This window comes from Diplotaxodon limnothrissa, linkage group LG16 (assembly GCF_057381915.1).
Source record: "Diplotaxodon limnothrissa isolate DT_005_m linkage group LG16, D_limnothrissa_male_GT1.1, whole genome shotgun sequence".
In the NCBI taxonomy this organism is placed as follows: domain Eukaryota; kingdom Metazoa; phylum Chordata; class Actinopteri; order Cichliformes; family Cichlidae; genus Diplotaxodon; species Diplotaxodon limnothrissa.
The window spans coordinates 8,793,326-8,809,417 of NC_140611.1; the positions used below are offsets into that span (position 1 = coordinate 8,793,326).

Sequence of the window (16,092 nt, forward strand, 5' to 3'; positions counted from 1 at the left end):
ACAAAGTATTATTTCCACCCAAGGTTGCAGTCAAATAGTCAGTTTTACCTCCTCGGGAAGGCTCCCAACCGGGGAATCTGAGTGGCAGCCATAAGATCTGGATCAATTCTGCAGATTCAGTGTTAAGGAAAGCACAACCTGTAATATTGTCCACTCACCCTCTTTTGCTTTGAACGTTCATTTATGTCTAATTGGATGTGTTCAATTTTCTGTCAAAAGCTCCAAACAATTTCAACTTTTGCCAGCTGGTTGTGTCACGCCATCAGTAACTCAATAGAAAGATTTCGTTTTCTGCACATGCAAAACAGAGAGTGTTTCAAAACCCAAACAAAACTCTTCTCCAAGCTATACACGTTGGAATAAAGAAATTACACTTGACTTCTCTATGGTATTTGCTTTGTTTTAACAAGGGAAGAAATTCCCATTCAGCCATTTAGACTCCCAACCGCTGGTTTCTTGTGAATATGAAATCAATTTGACTTTCCAGGACAAACGTGGATGAATGCAGGCTTGTGCCAATATGCAACAGAATCAATGTACCAAGGAAATTCAGAGTAACAGTCAATCAACACGGAGTGGTTTATCTAATGTGTAAGTGTGATGACACATACTCGACGCTGGCCACAGTAACCAAAAACAAAAGCACGTCTGAGTTGCTGTGCACGTTCAGCATGCACACAAGCTCTGGGATGTTGAAAGCTAAGAAGTCCACTTTGATGTTTGTTCTGCAGTGCAGGGATCTTCTGTCTCAGCATTGTGGTACGGGCTTTTATTGTAATCCTCTGTTCATAAGAACTGTGTGCTGTATGAACCAACTTCCTTTTTTGACTTACAAAAGCAGATTCACAGTTTTGCAAGATGAAGTGAGTGTTGTTGCTATTGTCGCTGGTCATTTAGAAATACAACATTAGCCCCGACTTCCCTGTTACAAAGGTCTGATTTCTCTTTGTGCTCAGACTCAGATAGCAACCAGTCAGCCATGCACTACTACCACCTGCTTCATATGATTCCTAAAAGCTAATTGGAAAAGGAAAAGAGGAAATAACACAGCGTTGCTCTCCACTTCCAGTTAAAGCTTTCACTTTCTGCTTTTCTTCTTGAGATGATTGAATCTGACTTTTCATGTGAACCATTTCATTTTCTCATTTCACAACTGATTTGATTTTCAGTTTTTGAACATTTTTTATTGTGAGCTTATTATAAAAAAAAAAGAAGATGAGCGTGCTTTCAGTTGCTGTATTGGCAAGGTGGTGATCTGAGCTAAAAGTTGATGCCACTATGCTGACAGGACAGGTTTCTACTTGTCACCGTGAGGTCGTGCTAAACAAGTGCAGCTGAGACTACAGTCTCATCGGTCTGCAGGTTTCTGGTGACTTTCTATTGATTACATTCACATTTTGATCTGATGATGGTGCCAAAGGAATAGTTCAGGGATCACCAACGTGAGAGGAACAGAAATGACCCTTCCAAAGCTTTATACTGGGCCTTGATGTGTCCCATTAGTTAATACTATGTCTGAAATATAGACAGTATAAAAGATGGAGACAGTGACTGTGATGTTTGGTTAATAAAATCAAAGGTTTTAAAGTCCTGAGCTGAGCGTTTTTGTTCTGGATTTGAAGAGAAAAGGCCAGATATGAGTGTTAACCCAAACACACCGCCTACTACTGACGAGTGACAAGTCCTTAGTAAGCATATCCTGGATAATCCTCGCTGACTCTTCATCATTCACCATACAGTTTTGTATTTAATATGAACTGAAACCAGTGACTGAGCTCATTAACCTCAGGAGTGTCCAACGCCAGGCCTCAAGGGCCGGTGTCCTGCAGGTTTTAGATCTCACCCTGGGTCAACACACCTGAATCAGATGATTAGTTCATTACCAGGCCTCTGGAGAACGTCAAGACATGTTGAGGAGGTCAGTTTGCCATTTAGAACAGCTGTGTTGGATCAAGGACACATCTAAGACCTGCAGGACACCGGCTCTCGAGGCCTGGAGTTGGACACCCTTGGCCTGTGACGAGTTGAGGGTTAGGGGAGATCTAATAAATGTGCTAAGCACTACATGTGTATAAAAATAATAATAATAATAATTTTAAGTGTAGTTTTAAAGCATCAGTGCAGAAGTTGTTGAGATATTTCAGTCAAACCAGAAATATGAGCTTCACATCGTCACTAGAAGAAAAGTCAGAGAACACATGGCTGTGATATATGGGGATGATGAAGGCTCATTATTACTTAGTGAACAATAAGTGAACAATGTAACCTGCGTGCTTTTGCAACATCTTTCTCTCAAACCAATGACTATGATGTAAACACTTCTATATCTCTATATTCAAAGTGAAATGTATTACTTGAAAACAGGTTAAAAACATTGACCTCTGCCACAGGTGGCTGCTGTTCAGGGGGTAAAGCAAATCATCTGCTAATCAGAAGGTTGGTGGTTCGATCGGTGGATGCTCCAGTCAGCTTCCAAATATCCCCAAGTTTCTCTGAACGTGAATGTTAGACAAAAATCTAGAAAGATCACATATAATTTGATTTGCATGTCACAGAGTGAAATAAGTATTTGATCCCAACCCAGGCAGGATTCTGGCTCCCACAGAGTACCATCTATCAATCCCTTACCATGAGGCGTGAGCTCCAGGCTGAGGACAACCGATGGTCATTTCACATGTTCATCTAATTTTTTTCTGCATTACTTCTGGCTGATGTTCTGTCTCCATTAAACAGTGAGCAAACCTACAAATTCAGCAGAGGATCAAAAAATTATTTCCCTCACTGTGTATGAGGGGACAGCTTGGACGCTGCCACAGTGAACCATGTGAAGGAAGCCAACTCTTCACTCTTCACTCACACATTTACTGTAGATTAGTTCATGTTAATGACACTGATGCTTCAGCATCTTATTAGCTTTATAAGAGCCATAGTTGGAGTCGAGCAGCTGGCCCCCAGTGACGGGTTCTTGGTTATAGACACTAAACTTTGAAGAAAATATTTAATGTTTCCACCTACATGGCAGAATTACACACTCATCTGTGCATCTATAATCAAGCACAGCTCCAACCACTGACAATGGTGTTGTCTTTGTAGGTATTTATTCTTAAACAATGATCAAATTCAACTTTTTGGAAAACTCAGAAGATCAAAGTGACTGTCAGGAGAAACTGAACTGGCCTTTAAACTTCCACCCCAGCAGCTACATTTCTGGGGTGACCAACAAAATTCTGAGGTCAACAAAGAGACAGTCATTAATGAAATATCCTGTATGTTTAACCAAAGTGAAAAATACACGGCTGTGGTATTTTACTTTCTAAAAGCAACTGGTGCTTAAAGCATCATGACAACATGATCGAGTTAAAGCAAAAGAATAAATGTGCTCCTGGTTTCTGATCACTTTTCATAACATCTTTATTGAATCTGTGTCTCAGTTTTAAACATATTTACAGATAGTTTCATTTCATTTCGTTTTTTCGTTTTTTAGTTCAGTAAAAATACAAATACAGAACACTCAGTTTTCAAAATCAGCGCCGCTCCCAGCGACTCGATGGCCGTGCAGGTTTCAACTCGGGCTTCCTCCTCGTGACATGTAGGCGGTGATGATGTCAGTGTGATGTCAGCGACTGCGCTGTAACTACGGACTCTTAATGGACACGATTGTTGAATGAAGGAAAATAACACGGAGGAAATAAAACGCAGGAGGAATGAAACAGTCCTACGACCTGATCAACACAGGAATGCTCTGAGAGCCTCTCTGAAATTTTAAAGGGGGAAAAAAAAAACACCACAGCTGAAATTTTGCTGCATAAATAAAATAAATCAGAATAAAAGTTACCAACATTTCTACTTCTGCGTTACATTTTGTCCAAAAACAAACAAACAAATACAATTTTCTAGATCGATCAAACATGAGCAGCGTTACGAAGAAGATCGGCTATGACTGTCTGACATCACATTAATGTAACCCCCGTTGTCTGCTTCCACTCCCAGTGTTGGAGTTAGTGATGCTAATCGACTCCTTCAGCCGACATCTGTCTGTGTTTGTGCTGTAAAAGCAGCAGGAGCTGTTGGTTAGCAGCCCCGCATCACACAGTATGGCTTTACTGACAGACGACCAGCAGATCTAGTCTGCAAATCCTACTTTCATAAAAGGAAATGTTTGTTTCTTACATTTTGGCGAGAGGACAGGAAGGAATACGCAAAGCTGTCACAGCATTTAATAAATGTGGCTCTTTTTGTGCTGTTATCTTTGTGTCCCAGCAGTTCAGGGTGATTTCTCTAAGTCTCCATAATGTGTGTGCAATTACAAAACCTACTGACCTACTACAAAACACAAGACGAAAGCATAAATGCAAAACATGAAGAGCTCCTGGCTAACACAAAATGACGTGTTAGCCAGTGTTTCCTGTTTCTGTATGGTGCTTGGCTTGTCTTGCTGGTATGTTATGTCTGATGTTTATGTAAAGACTTAGAGCAGGGGAGTCAGACATAAGGCCCAGGGACCAGAATCACACCAACAAAGACTCCAATCTGGCCTGCTGGACTGCTTTGGAAAATGGCAGACACACATTTTGGACTTTTAACTATATTTTCACAAGTTTCACACCTTTTCCTGCTGACATTCCTTCATGGCCATTCATACAACACCAAAGTAATTAAGTAATAGATAAACAATGAAATGACAGAATGTTTTCTTTCACTTGAGTCTACAGTAAAAGAATTTTGTGTCATTCATTTCTTAGGTTTCCTTCATTTACTACAGCTGCACTTTTTACCATGTAGATCAATGACAAACTTTCGTGAGTGAACTTCCTTTCTTATATTAAGATATCTCTGGGATTAAATGTGCAGGTAAACGTCTTTACACTGACTGAGTCCAGCCCACTTAAGATCACAGTGGGCTGCATGTGGCCCACCATGTAAAATGAGTTTTCTTTAAAGCATCTAAACAAATCTGTGATGTTTAATACTGCTGTTGTCTTTAAGACGCTCCGCATATGAACCAAAGCAGGAGCGGTATCTGGTTCTTGTGTGTCGGATAATCGCTTGCACTAACATTGCTATGATATGAGACAAGCTTACTCACATGTCTGCTGCCCTTTGGGACTTTTTAATGAGTCAGAGAACGGCCCTTAAAAGTAGCAGATCACATCAAACGTTTAAAGCCTTTAGTCAGATTCACATGGGAGAACTGTATCATTCTTTTTTCCCCCCAACATATCATTTTATTTATTTATTTTTTATTTTGCAGACTGCATTACATTATCTGAGCAACCCGAGCAGTAAATCCATCACGCTGCATTAGATGTACCACGAGGAGCTGTGTTAAGAGTGATAACTGGAGGCACTGCTGTGCTGCTAACGGAGCTGCACAAACTTACATAAACAAGGTCAAGATCTTGACGCGAGTCAGAGTACGGAACGAGCCCTGCTGTGACTTTCAAACCTCAGAGAAAAATGGCTCGAAAATCTGGGCAAAAGATGTGCATCTGGAATCAAACGCATCCCTATACTGGAACTTCAGGCTTGTCCCTGACCTCAGGCAGCACTTACAAGTTTGACTCTGATAAAGTAACACAACTGCAGCTGCATACAGAAAGTATTATGATCTAATATTAACTGAATAGCTTATTGTGCATGTAGTGTAATAACTCAAGTGGAACATGTTTGATTCCTTAAAAATGTATGTTTTTAAGAGTCCGACCAAAACATGTGCTTTAAGTATGAAACTGAAGCAAAGATTTAGGTGGCAAATGATGCATCCGACTTATGAGGTGGGGTGGGTGTAGATATAGGATGCCAGCAGGAGACCATAAGGTATTCTAAATTTATTCACCCTTCTCAGTGCCACTCCTCTACCAACCTCTTCTTCATAGTCTTCCCATTAAAAATGCAAATAAATGATTTTCACCAGGTTTCATATTAACCACAAAACAAACATTCCTATACATAAAGCATGGTTACCCCATCACAAAACGTAAGGGCCTGAACATAATGTGCCTGATTGATGAAAAGCTGGAAAATAAGATGAGACAAAGGTTTACAGAAGCTGTGAGATGATGGGGGAAAATGTGAAGGACAGAGATTTAAAAAGAAGAAAAAGCAGCATTGAATCCTATAGCAGCAGAACGTTTTTTTAAGGAGGGGAAAGCTGCGGCTGTGTCTCTTCATGGAAGAGGATCAGGACTCATGTGGAGTGGTGAGAAAAGGGGAGGTCTCCTGTAGTCCCCGTCTAATTACTCTTCCACTTATGATGGCCAGTTTTTCTGAAAACCGAGGATCAGAGGAGGCGGTGACCACTGCCACAAACTGCCCTCGCTTTGATGATGTGCCCATCTGCTAGCAGTTCCGGGTTGAAGTTCATCCGATGGAGGTTAAACAGGAAGTGGATTTGGGTGGGAGAAGCTGAGGGCTGTGATTCAACCCTGTGTCCCCAATATTGATTTGTCCAAAAGGAAAAGAAAGAAAAAAACGGTTGTGTTAACAGACCCTGTAAAGTCCTGAAGTCTGTCTGCTTGGAAACAAAACAAAACAAAACAAAACAAAACAAAACAAAACAAAACACAAAACAAAACAAAACAAAACAAAACACAAAACAAAACAAAACAAAACAAAAAACAAAACAAAACAAAACAAAACAAAACAAAACAAAACAAAACAAAACATGACACTTTCATCAGTTTAAGTGTCAAAGTGTTTTTGTAATCCTTCATAGTCAGCTGTCAGCGTGTCAGCTTGAGTCTGCATTGGAGTTTCTTCAAATAAAGACTAAAAGTGATAACAAAAAAAAGCTAATCACGCCTCTGGTTTGGAGCTCTGTCCTTCAGTAAAAAGAGTCGATTCAAGCCAAACACGAGGCTGAGCAGCACACCCACCATCCTTAAGATTCGAGCAGAGAAGACAGATCGACAGAGTCAAAGAGTAAAACATAGAAGTAGAGCGAGTAAAGTAACAGGTCCTCTCGCTCTGTAGTGGTCTCTCCCCACCCCCCGGGTTGATGGTCTCAGTTAGAAATCAGTTGAGAGTCTGAATTGTAAGTTTGTCTGGTGTTCGTGGGTGGGTTTTTCTGGGTAGGCAGGCAAACAGGCCCCTGGTGCCGTGGTGCACAAAAAAAGTGCCAGCCCGTTTACCGCTGAGCGGGCTCGCTGCCGGGCAGGGTGATGTTTCCCAGGTGGAGGACTGGCAGTGGGTGAGCCTCCGTGTTGAAAACCCAGTTCTCCAAGGGCAACAGGTCATCGCTGGAGAACAGCAGGTACAGATACCTGAGAGAGAGGATGCGGGTAAGGGGAAGGACGTGTGAGGGGTGGTGGGTAACGGGGTGAGGAAGAAGAAGAAAGAATTGCATGAGTTAGGTGAATATAATGTCAACAGCTTCGTCATATCAAAGTGGGAAGTGTCAGCTTAAACCAACAATTTAAATCCTAAACCTCTGTTTAATTTAGTGTTTTTACAGCTGTTGATTCACATCTGTTGTCATGACAAAAAACAGCCACAAAACCAAAACAATTATTATGATTATCACACCCGAACAGCACAAACTGCTCCACATGTTGCGAGAGAAACCTGAATAAATACACAGAACAACTCTATATGCAGTATAAGAGTTTACTGCAGGAGGCCGGGAACTCGTCCTAAACACAGTTTACACCGTGACTGAGAAGCTCTCAATTTCATTAACATCTAAGATTAATTAAATTCTCATCTAATTTTTTTTAAAGATTTCAACTTGCTTGTTCACTTCTTAGCTCCTAAATTCTTGACATAAACTCAGACGCTGGATATGTGTGACGATCAGCGTGACTGGCAGCCAATCAGCAGCCTTAGCTGACACTTAGCTGCTGTATTGCTTTGACGCGACTGGCTTGAAGCCAGCAGAGACAAAGATTGAGAAGAGACAGACACCAAAGTCTGCATAACACTGAGCCATTCAAATGTCATCCTCTCAGAGAGTTAGCAGACAGTGTGGCGTGCGACCTTTAACGACTTCAATACCAAAGACGGATTTTATTGGCATCTGATGCTTTGTGGGTGTTAATTTTAAACCCGTTATACTTGCAAATGAAGAGCTGATAAATAGCTTCGTGTAAACACGAGAGCTGACAGGACCGGCAGTAAAACTGAGCTTGCTTTGTTTTATGATTTTCTTTGGCCTGTCAGGCTGTCTGAGTGACAGTCACAACTGAATTACATCAGGTTATAAATACTGAACATTGTCAGGAGGAGATGGCATTCAAAGAGCAGCCAGCAGAGGGAACCAGAGAGCTACATCAGTATTCAGTTCTCCCACTGCGTACGAGCCTTCAGTGAGAGCCTCTTCTCCCTTCATCCATCAGTGACCATGATGTGCCACAGAGCCATGGCAGCTTCCCTTCACGTTAGCTGACTTTATTTATTTGTATGGCTGTAAAAATATCCTGACACCTGTTCACTGTCCCCAGAGAAAAGAAATCACAACAATAACCTGGTGAAATGACTGGTTCTTTGTGTACGAGCAAAACAAACAAACAAAAACAGCGAGTCTCTCTTGTCCACACTATAGACAGTAAACAAACGTTGGATGAAGCCTCTGAGTCTGAAAAGTGAAGCCAGCTAATTAGTGCCTTTAACCTGCATAAATACCTGTAGCTGCAAAAAGACGTCTGTCTATGGGAACGTGTCCGTTTGCCTGGACCTCTGTAAACACTTTGCTGTTGAGTTCATGCCCTCAGTGGTCACTCTGCAGTGCATTTGGAAAGCATTCACAGCGCCTCACTTGTTGCACATTTTCTCATGTTACAGCCTCACGCCAAAATTCATTTTTCACCTCAAAATTCTACACAAATCCCCATTATTGAGAAGATGAAAAAAAGTTTGCTTGAATATCTTTTAAATGTATTTAAAATAAAAAACAATTAAATAATTGGCCGCCTGACTAATCTAAGCCACCAGGGTAGATGGGCCTTAGTCAGGGAGCTGACCAATAACCTGATGGTTTCTCTAACAAAGCTCCAGCATTTTTCTGTGAAGCGAGGAGAACCTTCCAGAAGGACAGTCATTTCTGAGGACTACACCAATCAGTGCTGCATGGTAGAGTGGCCAGACAGAAGCCACTCCTCAGTAAAAGCCACATGACAGCCCCCCTGGAGTTTGCCAAAAGTCACCTGAAAGATTCAGACCACGAGAAACAAAATCGTCTGGTCTGAGGAAACAAAGATCAAACGCTCATCACTGCCCATCACCTGGCCAATACCATCCCTACAGTGACGCATGGTGGTGACAGCATCATGCTGGGATGTTTTTCAGCAGCAGGAACTGAGAGATTAGTTGAAGTCGAGGGAAAGATGAGTGCAAACAAATCCTTGATGATAACCTGCTCTAGAGCGCTCTGACTGGGGCAAAGGTTCACCTTCCAACAGGACAATGACCTAAGCCCACAGACAAGATAACAAAGGAGTGGCATCAGGAGCACTCTGTGAATATCCCAGAGTGGCCCAGCCAGAACCCAGACTTGAACTTCTTGGGGAACTAAAAATGGCTGTGCATTGATGCTCCCCATCCAATCTGATGGAGCTTGACCGGTTCTGCAAAGAAGACTGGGAGAAAATAGCCCCCCCCCCAAAAAAAATGGGCCAAAAAAACCAAAAAAAACCCCCAAACTGGCCAAAAAATAGGTGTGTTAAGCTTATTACAGCATGTCTTTGTGTATCATACTCAAAAAGACTTCAGGCTGTAATTGGTGCGAAAGGTGGTTCAATAAAACATTGGGCAAAGGTTTGCAAGAATTTCAAGCAAACTTTTTCACTGTCATTATGGGATATTGTGTAGAAGTTTGAGGTGAAAAATGAATTGAATCCATTTTGGAATAAGGACGTTACATGACAAATGTGGAACAAGTGATGCAAATACTTTTCAGATGCACTAAACGTATCAGTAAGAAGCATTATTAACGGTATGCTCATTGGCCAGCAAATTGTTATTGACAAGTCACTGCACCAAACTATTTCTGAGGCAACACAAATACAAGAGTTTGTACAAATGCTGCAAACTTTGCAGCAGCTTCACTCAATGTGATTGCGACTGTTGATGCAACTGAGAATGAACACTCACCACATGTTTCTACCACATACTTAATCTACAAATATGTATGAGTGCTCTGTTAGGGCAAACTTTAATAAATAAATAAACAAACATCGGGTTAGAAACTGACTGCTTTTGTCTTCTTCCACTTCTGTTTAACAGATAGTTTGAAATAACTGCAAACGCTTTTCTCTGGTAAACCCCCTCAGTCAGCACCCACACACCCACACTGAATTAATCATAAGAATCATTAATTAAAAAGCATATTGACTATTCACAGCTTCTGCCAATTGATCGATCCATTAAGACAAACTTACTTGAGTGTCTCAGCCAGGAAGAAGCTCTGCTGCACGTCGTCATAGGTTGGATTGGATGAGTAGACGTCCTTCACCCCCGAGAAACCTCCACTCACCCTGCAGTACTTATCAATGGCCTGGAGAAGACGGGGAGACAGGGGGAGGATGAGAGGTAGAAGGGGGAACAGAAGAGGAATGAGAAAGAGATGGAAGGCAAGTTGTAGGATGAAGTGTAGAGCAGAAACAAGGAAGTTGAGGAGACAGAAAACAAATGAAGGCAGAACAAAGAGGAAAAAAAGTGGACAGAAATGAGAAAATGGTAGAGGGAAGGTTTACATGACAGAAAAGCAAAATGAGGAGAAAGCATTAGAGTGGAGGAAAGGTGGGGGGAGGGGAGTACAATTTTAATATGCTTATAAAAAGCATGGTGTAATTAATTTCTTTGCGTGTGACAGATTAGAGAGTGTCCTGCGGTGACATACAGGAAGCAGCGGCTGCACAAAATGTGAGGAAAAAACAGATTACCACAACTGCTGCCTTTCTGTTCTTTATACTTCATTCAACTTTTGTGTTTTGTTTTTACAAAGCAGTTTCATAATGAAGGTACACACTCATTTGGCTCCTGTTATCCTTCACCCGTGGGGAGCTGGAGTGCAATGACAAAGTAAACGCTTTCTTAAGGTGAAGTAAAGCCCGTGGCCATCCCACAGGGGTATTTACAATCTTCTAATCAGGCTCTTTTCACCTTCATCTGCACATTTCTACTGAAGGCAGATTTACTGTTTCAACTGGAGATATTTTTTCTTTTTTGGGGGGTAAAAACGTCTTTGTTCTCTTTTTTGCTTGTGCACGATTCCTTTCGAGACACACGGTTCTTTCAGGACAAAATGACAGAACAATCGTAGGTGGTTGGGATGTAAATCCCCCGTTTGCTCACTTTCGAGGGTTTATCGCTGATTCTTCAACTGTGAACGATGTGATGTGTCAGTGTTTCAACAAGCGCAAAACAACAAACACGGAGAGCAGCCGGGCCGACAGCAGCAGGAGAACCGGGTCTATTAAATGATCTGACACCTGAGCATTGTGCACTGCGACTCACACAGACAGCTGAGTCAGTCAACGCTTCGAGTTTAAACTGTCACCAGATTCTGATTTCCATTCTAATCACGCTCAACTTACACAAGTTATGCATTTATAAATCAATCTCTTGAGCGCAGGGCTATTAATGAGTCCTGTTTTTGTGGATTCAGCAAGCACGCTCAGCAAGTCAATTCCTTTTCATTCCTTCTATCGAACAAAGCGATCCAGATTAGAAAACAGAGCACACTTTTGTAATCCTGCTTCTCAATATTCACATCTATTGACGCGAAACAACAGCGACTAACACATATTCCACGTATCACAATGCTTTTCCAGGCAGCTTAACTGGATGATTCCCTACTACAAACAGTTTTGGCTCATTTGCGAGCAGGTGCTTTCCCTGCCTGCACACACAAACCAGAAATAGCTCATTAGAAATGCAGCAATCACCCAGCTGGCGACACACAGTCCATTCTTACCTGCGCGCTCTACTGATTTGTGACACTGAAAATTGGTGCTTCTGCTCATGTCTTATTGACACAGACAGTGCATGGAATTCAAAGTGTGATATCTGTCCTTGTCTTTCAGTTTGCCCCCCTCTCTCACTCTCACCTACACACACACGTTTCTCTATCCTGTCCTCGAGTGACCGTTTCACTGTCAGTTTGGACCATAATTCCAGATTTTCACGGGCTGCTGCGTCCGGCAAACTTTGCCCTTCCTGATCTGCACTGCAGTGCCCTGCAACAGCCAGTGTGGCACACGAACACAATAATAACAACCAGAGTGTATCATAGATTAGGTCCAGGCACTTAAAAGAGACATTTTAACACAAGTCACATAAACACTTGAGCTAAAACTCAACAGTCTGGAAATTTTCTTTCATATTTTACACAATGGTAGGGGTATCTGCACCCACAAACATAAAAGACACATGCGCGCGCACCCACACACACACACACACACACACACACACACACACACACACACACACACACACACACACACACACACACGTACCTCAGCACCATCTGTGCTATATAAATTATCCGATAAAAAGTCTACCTGTAGGGAATGGAGTGCAAGGCGGAGCAGTGTTCCTGCCACAGCCAAGTGAGGACACACTGCACATAACAGCAGCTGGGCTTCACCTCTGCATGCACACGCATGCACAAACACACACACGCATACACATGTAAAAGCCAGCCAATGTTAATAGCTGCTGTGAATAGAGGAAGCGTGACAAACAGAGGCAGGTTTGGTGTACCAGATGGATGCAGCTGGGGTACGGGTGTGTGTCTGTGTGTGTGCCTGTGTGTGTGCATGTGAGCGAGAGACAGAGCAAGAGGAAAGGAGGAGCTGAACTTTAAGGCAACAAGCAGAAAAGGTGTTTGTGAAGAGTGGTTGCTGGGATTAAGAGAGCAATACAAGAACAGAGTAAGGTGAGTGAGGAAGGAGAAAGCCTGGGGTGTTACGTCAGAAAGAAACAGGTGAGAAAAGCAATAAGATACACACATGGTTAAATACAGGCAACGTGTAAATATTAAGGCTACGTCCACACTAGTGTGTTTTCGTTTGAAAACGCATCGTTCTTTCTCCGTTTTGGCCTCCCGTCCACACTGAGACACTCAAGGAGAACGCAGCATTTTGAAAAGGCTCTCGAAAGCGCATACATTTGAAAACGGTGCTTTCGCGTCGCAGTGTGGACAGCGAAAACGGAGACTTTTTGAAAACGATGACACAATTTAGTCATGTGATGCAGTCAAGTGACCAATTAAACTAAGATAGCGGAGGGCGTTATACAGCAGTTGTTTTGTTTGCTTTCAATTTTGACAGCCCTATTAAAGATTAATATCAGTCTGTACATGCTCCAGGTAGCTTTTCTTCAAATTCTTTAACTCTCACTCGCTTTTGCAACTTTGTACTTTTGTGTTACTCGCAGCAACAACTCCACCTCATTGTTAGTCCATTTAAAAAACTGCTTTTCCTCCACATTTTGCCGCAACGTTTCAAAGGGCCGGAAAGTAAATAAAGGGCAGACAGGAATGAGGCAGGCCGAATCTGCTTGCGTTTCACGCATGCGCAGTACTGGAATGTAAGCGTTTTCGGCCGTTTCAATGTGGACGCACAACTCTGTGAAAACGACTGAAACGATAATGTGGACGCGGAGCGTTTTCAGACCGGGCTAGTGTGGACGTAGCCTAAGAAACGGAAACTCAAAAAGTCAGCACGAAATGAAAAAGAAACTAGACATAAAAGATGGCTCTTAAACCACCCTACATAAAAAATCCAGACAGGTGTTAAGCATGCGGTGCTTTTACACAGGAAAAGTGAGAGTGGAAAGTAGTTCTGAAAACTCCAGTATTTTGTTAACAAGCATTGATTCAGGTTTATTATGAAGGTGCATATTTAACATACTCAATTAACATGCAGCATGAAATAACAGATAAGTATGGTTGAGTGAATGGGGCTGACACAGAGTGGAAGAGTTTCAGTATGCAAACAGAAAAGAAACTGAGGACTCTCTCACTATGTGCGCTGGTTGCCTAAGTTAATGCCTGTGTATAATATTTAGAGTTCATTACACTTCTGATGCCTCTAAGGGCAAAAGATATGACAACCAAAACAACGTATAAAACACAACACCGTATAAAAATGAGCAATTTAGAGCATAAAAACTTCATGCAGAAAGTCAACACATAGTTTAAAAACACTTGCTAAACATCACCATTCATGATTAGGCTTAAATCTGTCAAAGTAAAAGTATTTTGTTCCACATACAGAGAAAATCCTTGACCACTACACAAAGAAAGGGGATGGCAGCTCTCTTTTGCTGCATGTCCACTTATCCGTGCAGGTTCTCAATCATCCAGGTCACGGTGATCTTAAGTACTTGATTCTTCTTCTTTTTCAGATTCAAAAAGATGTTTTACCTCTTCTTCTGTTCTGGCAGCTGATGGGCAATCCCAGGTCTTTAATCCCAAGTGGGGTTGTCACCTTGGAGGGTAGTGCTGAGAGTCAGTGACATATGCTGTCATCGTGTCAGTCAGTAAGGTCACATGGGTCAAAGTGTAAAGGGAGGTTCAATTGCTTTGGAAGGAGTCACAAGACTGGGCAATAGTGGCTGCTAACTGGTGTCATAGGTACCACAACACTGTTCACTGATGGTTGTTTACACTGGACAAAGATGTCTCCTTTACCCCTCTGTCATCGGTTTTCATGTCCTTTCTCTTTTAAGTGTAGATGTGCAGCTGAGTCTTTCCTGGCTTTACTACACTGGGCCACGTGTTTTTGGAGTGGCTGTGTGGCCTTTCTTACATAAAGGCTCCACTGCACTGCACATTTTGCACAGCTCATCTTGAGTTAGGATAGTTTGTCCTTGGAAATAACTGGTTTTTGTCAGGTCTGTGCACTTCTCAGACAAACCATATTAGGAGCAATAATGTTGTTCCCCCAGTTGTTCTGTTTCTCCCCACTTAATGTCTGACACTCACTTAACCCATTAGTGGGAAGGGTCACAGCAAATCAACACAAGTTTGTTCAGAGTGATCACTTTTATCTTAAGATGACACATTTCCATCTTGTGGGAGTGGTCTCTTCCAGGACAACAATGGTCTTCTCCAGAGAGTTTGAGGGGGTCGCGGTTTGATGAGGATGATGATGTTTTGGCATTCACAATTTCCAGATCTAACCCCAACTGTTCGCCAGCCTGCCATTGGCAAGCAACACTTCAGCTCAACTACTTTTTAAGATAAGATAAAACTTTATTAATCCCTCGGGTGGGTTCCTCTGGGAAATTCGGTTTAAGCTACACAATATCTGAAAGCTGTTACATGCTTGTTTGTAGTTTCCCCCCTTTCATCTAAAATATGACACAACCACAAGACCGAATCAAAACAATCTAATTAACCAAAAACACTGTTTAAACTGTTTATTTACCTGTTACCAAAAACTTAACTGAAACTTCAGGATATTTGAATCAATAAAACTTCTTGATCAAGGGCAGTACGACGTAAATAAGCTGTCATATTTATTAGCATTGCAGGGTGTATATGCATTATTAAAAGAGAGGCAAAGATGAGCCTTTCAGCACCAGCTCTTTAGTGTCAGACACACTGAATACAATCACACTTCATAAACACACCTGCTAATAGATTTGTCTGAAACATGAGCTCGAACACAATTCCTCCCAGTCAGAAAAACAAAGAAAAGGTGACAAGAAGATTGGCAGGACAAAAGAGAAAAGTAAAGAGGGAAAAAAGCAGTAGCTGAAGATGACAAGCAGGCCAATAGAGATTTATACATAGAAGACGCACCGAGTCCCGTATAGCGGGTGAACTCTTTAATCCTCTGTCAGAAGAAGTGGAACAGAGGGGTGAAATGTATAGAGACACTTTCATTTCTCTCACATTTCCATATTGAAGCACCAAAGGAAGAAGATCTAATAACATATCAAAACATCCCACCAGTACAAAAATTGCAAGATGTCAATTTAAATCCCTTCATTGTGCTCTTTGAAGTTTGGTGAGACCTGCACTGCTTTCATTTCACATATTTAAAGCTTAAAAGAACAGTCTACCATAGGTTGCTGATGATGCTCTGTTAAAAGCACAGGCATGGTGAAAATGGTTTGAAAAGACGCATTTATTCTGTCGGTTAC

At 41.8% G+C, this 16,092-nt stretch overlaps 1 protein-coding gene across 2 annotated transcripts in view; it reads right to left on the minus strand.

The window, feature by feature from the left end:
- Positions 1-6,675: 6,675 nt before the first annotated feature.
- Positions 6,676-16,092, minus strand: part of man1a2 (mannosidase, alpha, class 1A, member 2) — a 153,618-nt gene continuing 144,201 nt past the window's right edge. For both annotated transcript variants that reach the window (XM_085375241.1, XM_085375242.1), the window contains exons 13-14: positions 10,374-10,489; positions 6,676-7,262 (exon numbers count right to left, since the gene is read on the minus strand). In XM_085375241.1, coding sequence (XP_085231367.1) covers positions 7,127-7,262; positions 10,374-10,489 — 252 coding nt within the window. In that variant the 3' untranslated portion in view covers positions 6,676-7,126. The remainder of the gene's footprint in view (positions 7,263-10,373; positions 10,490-16,092) is intronic.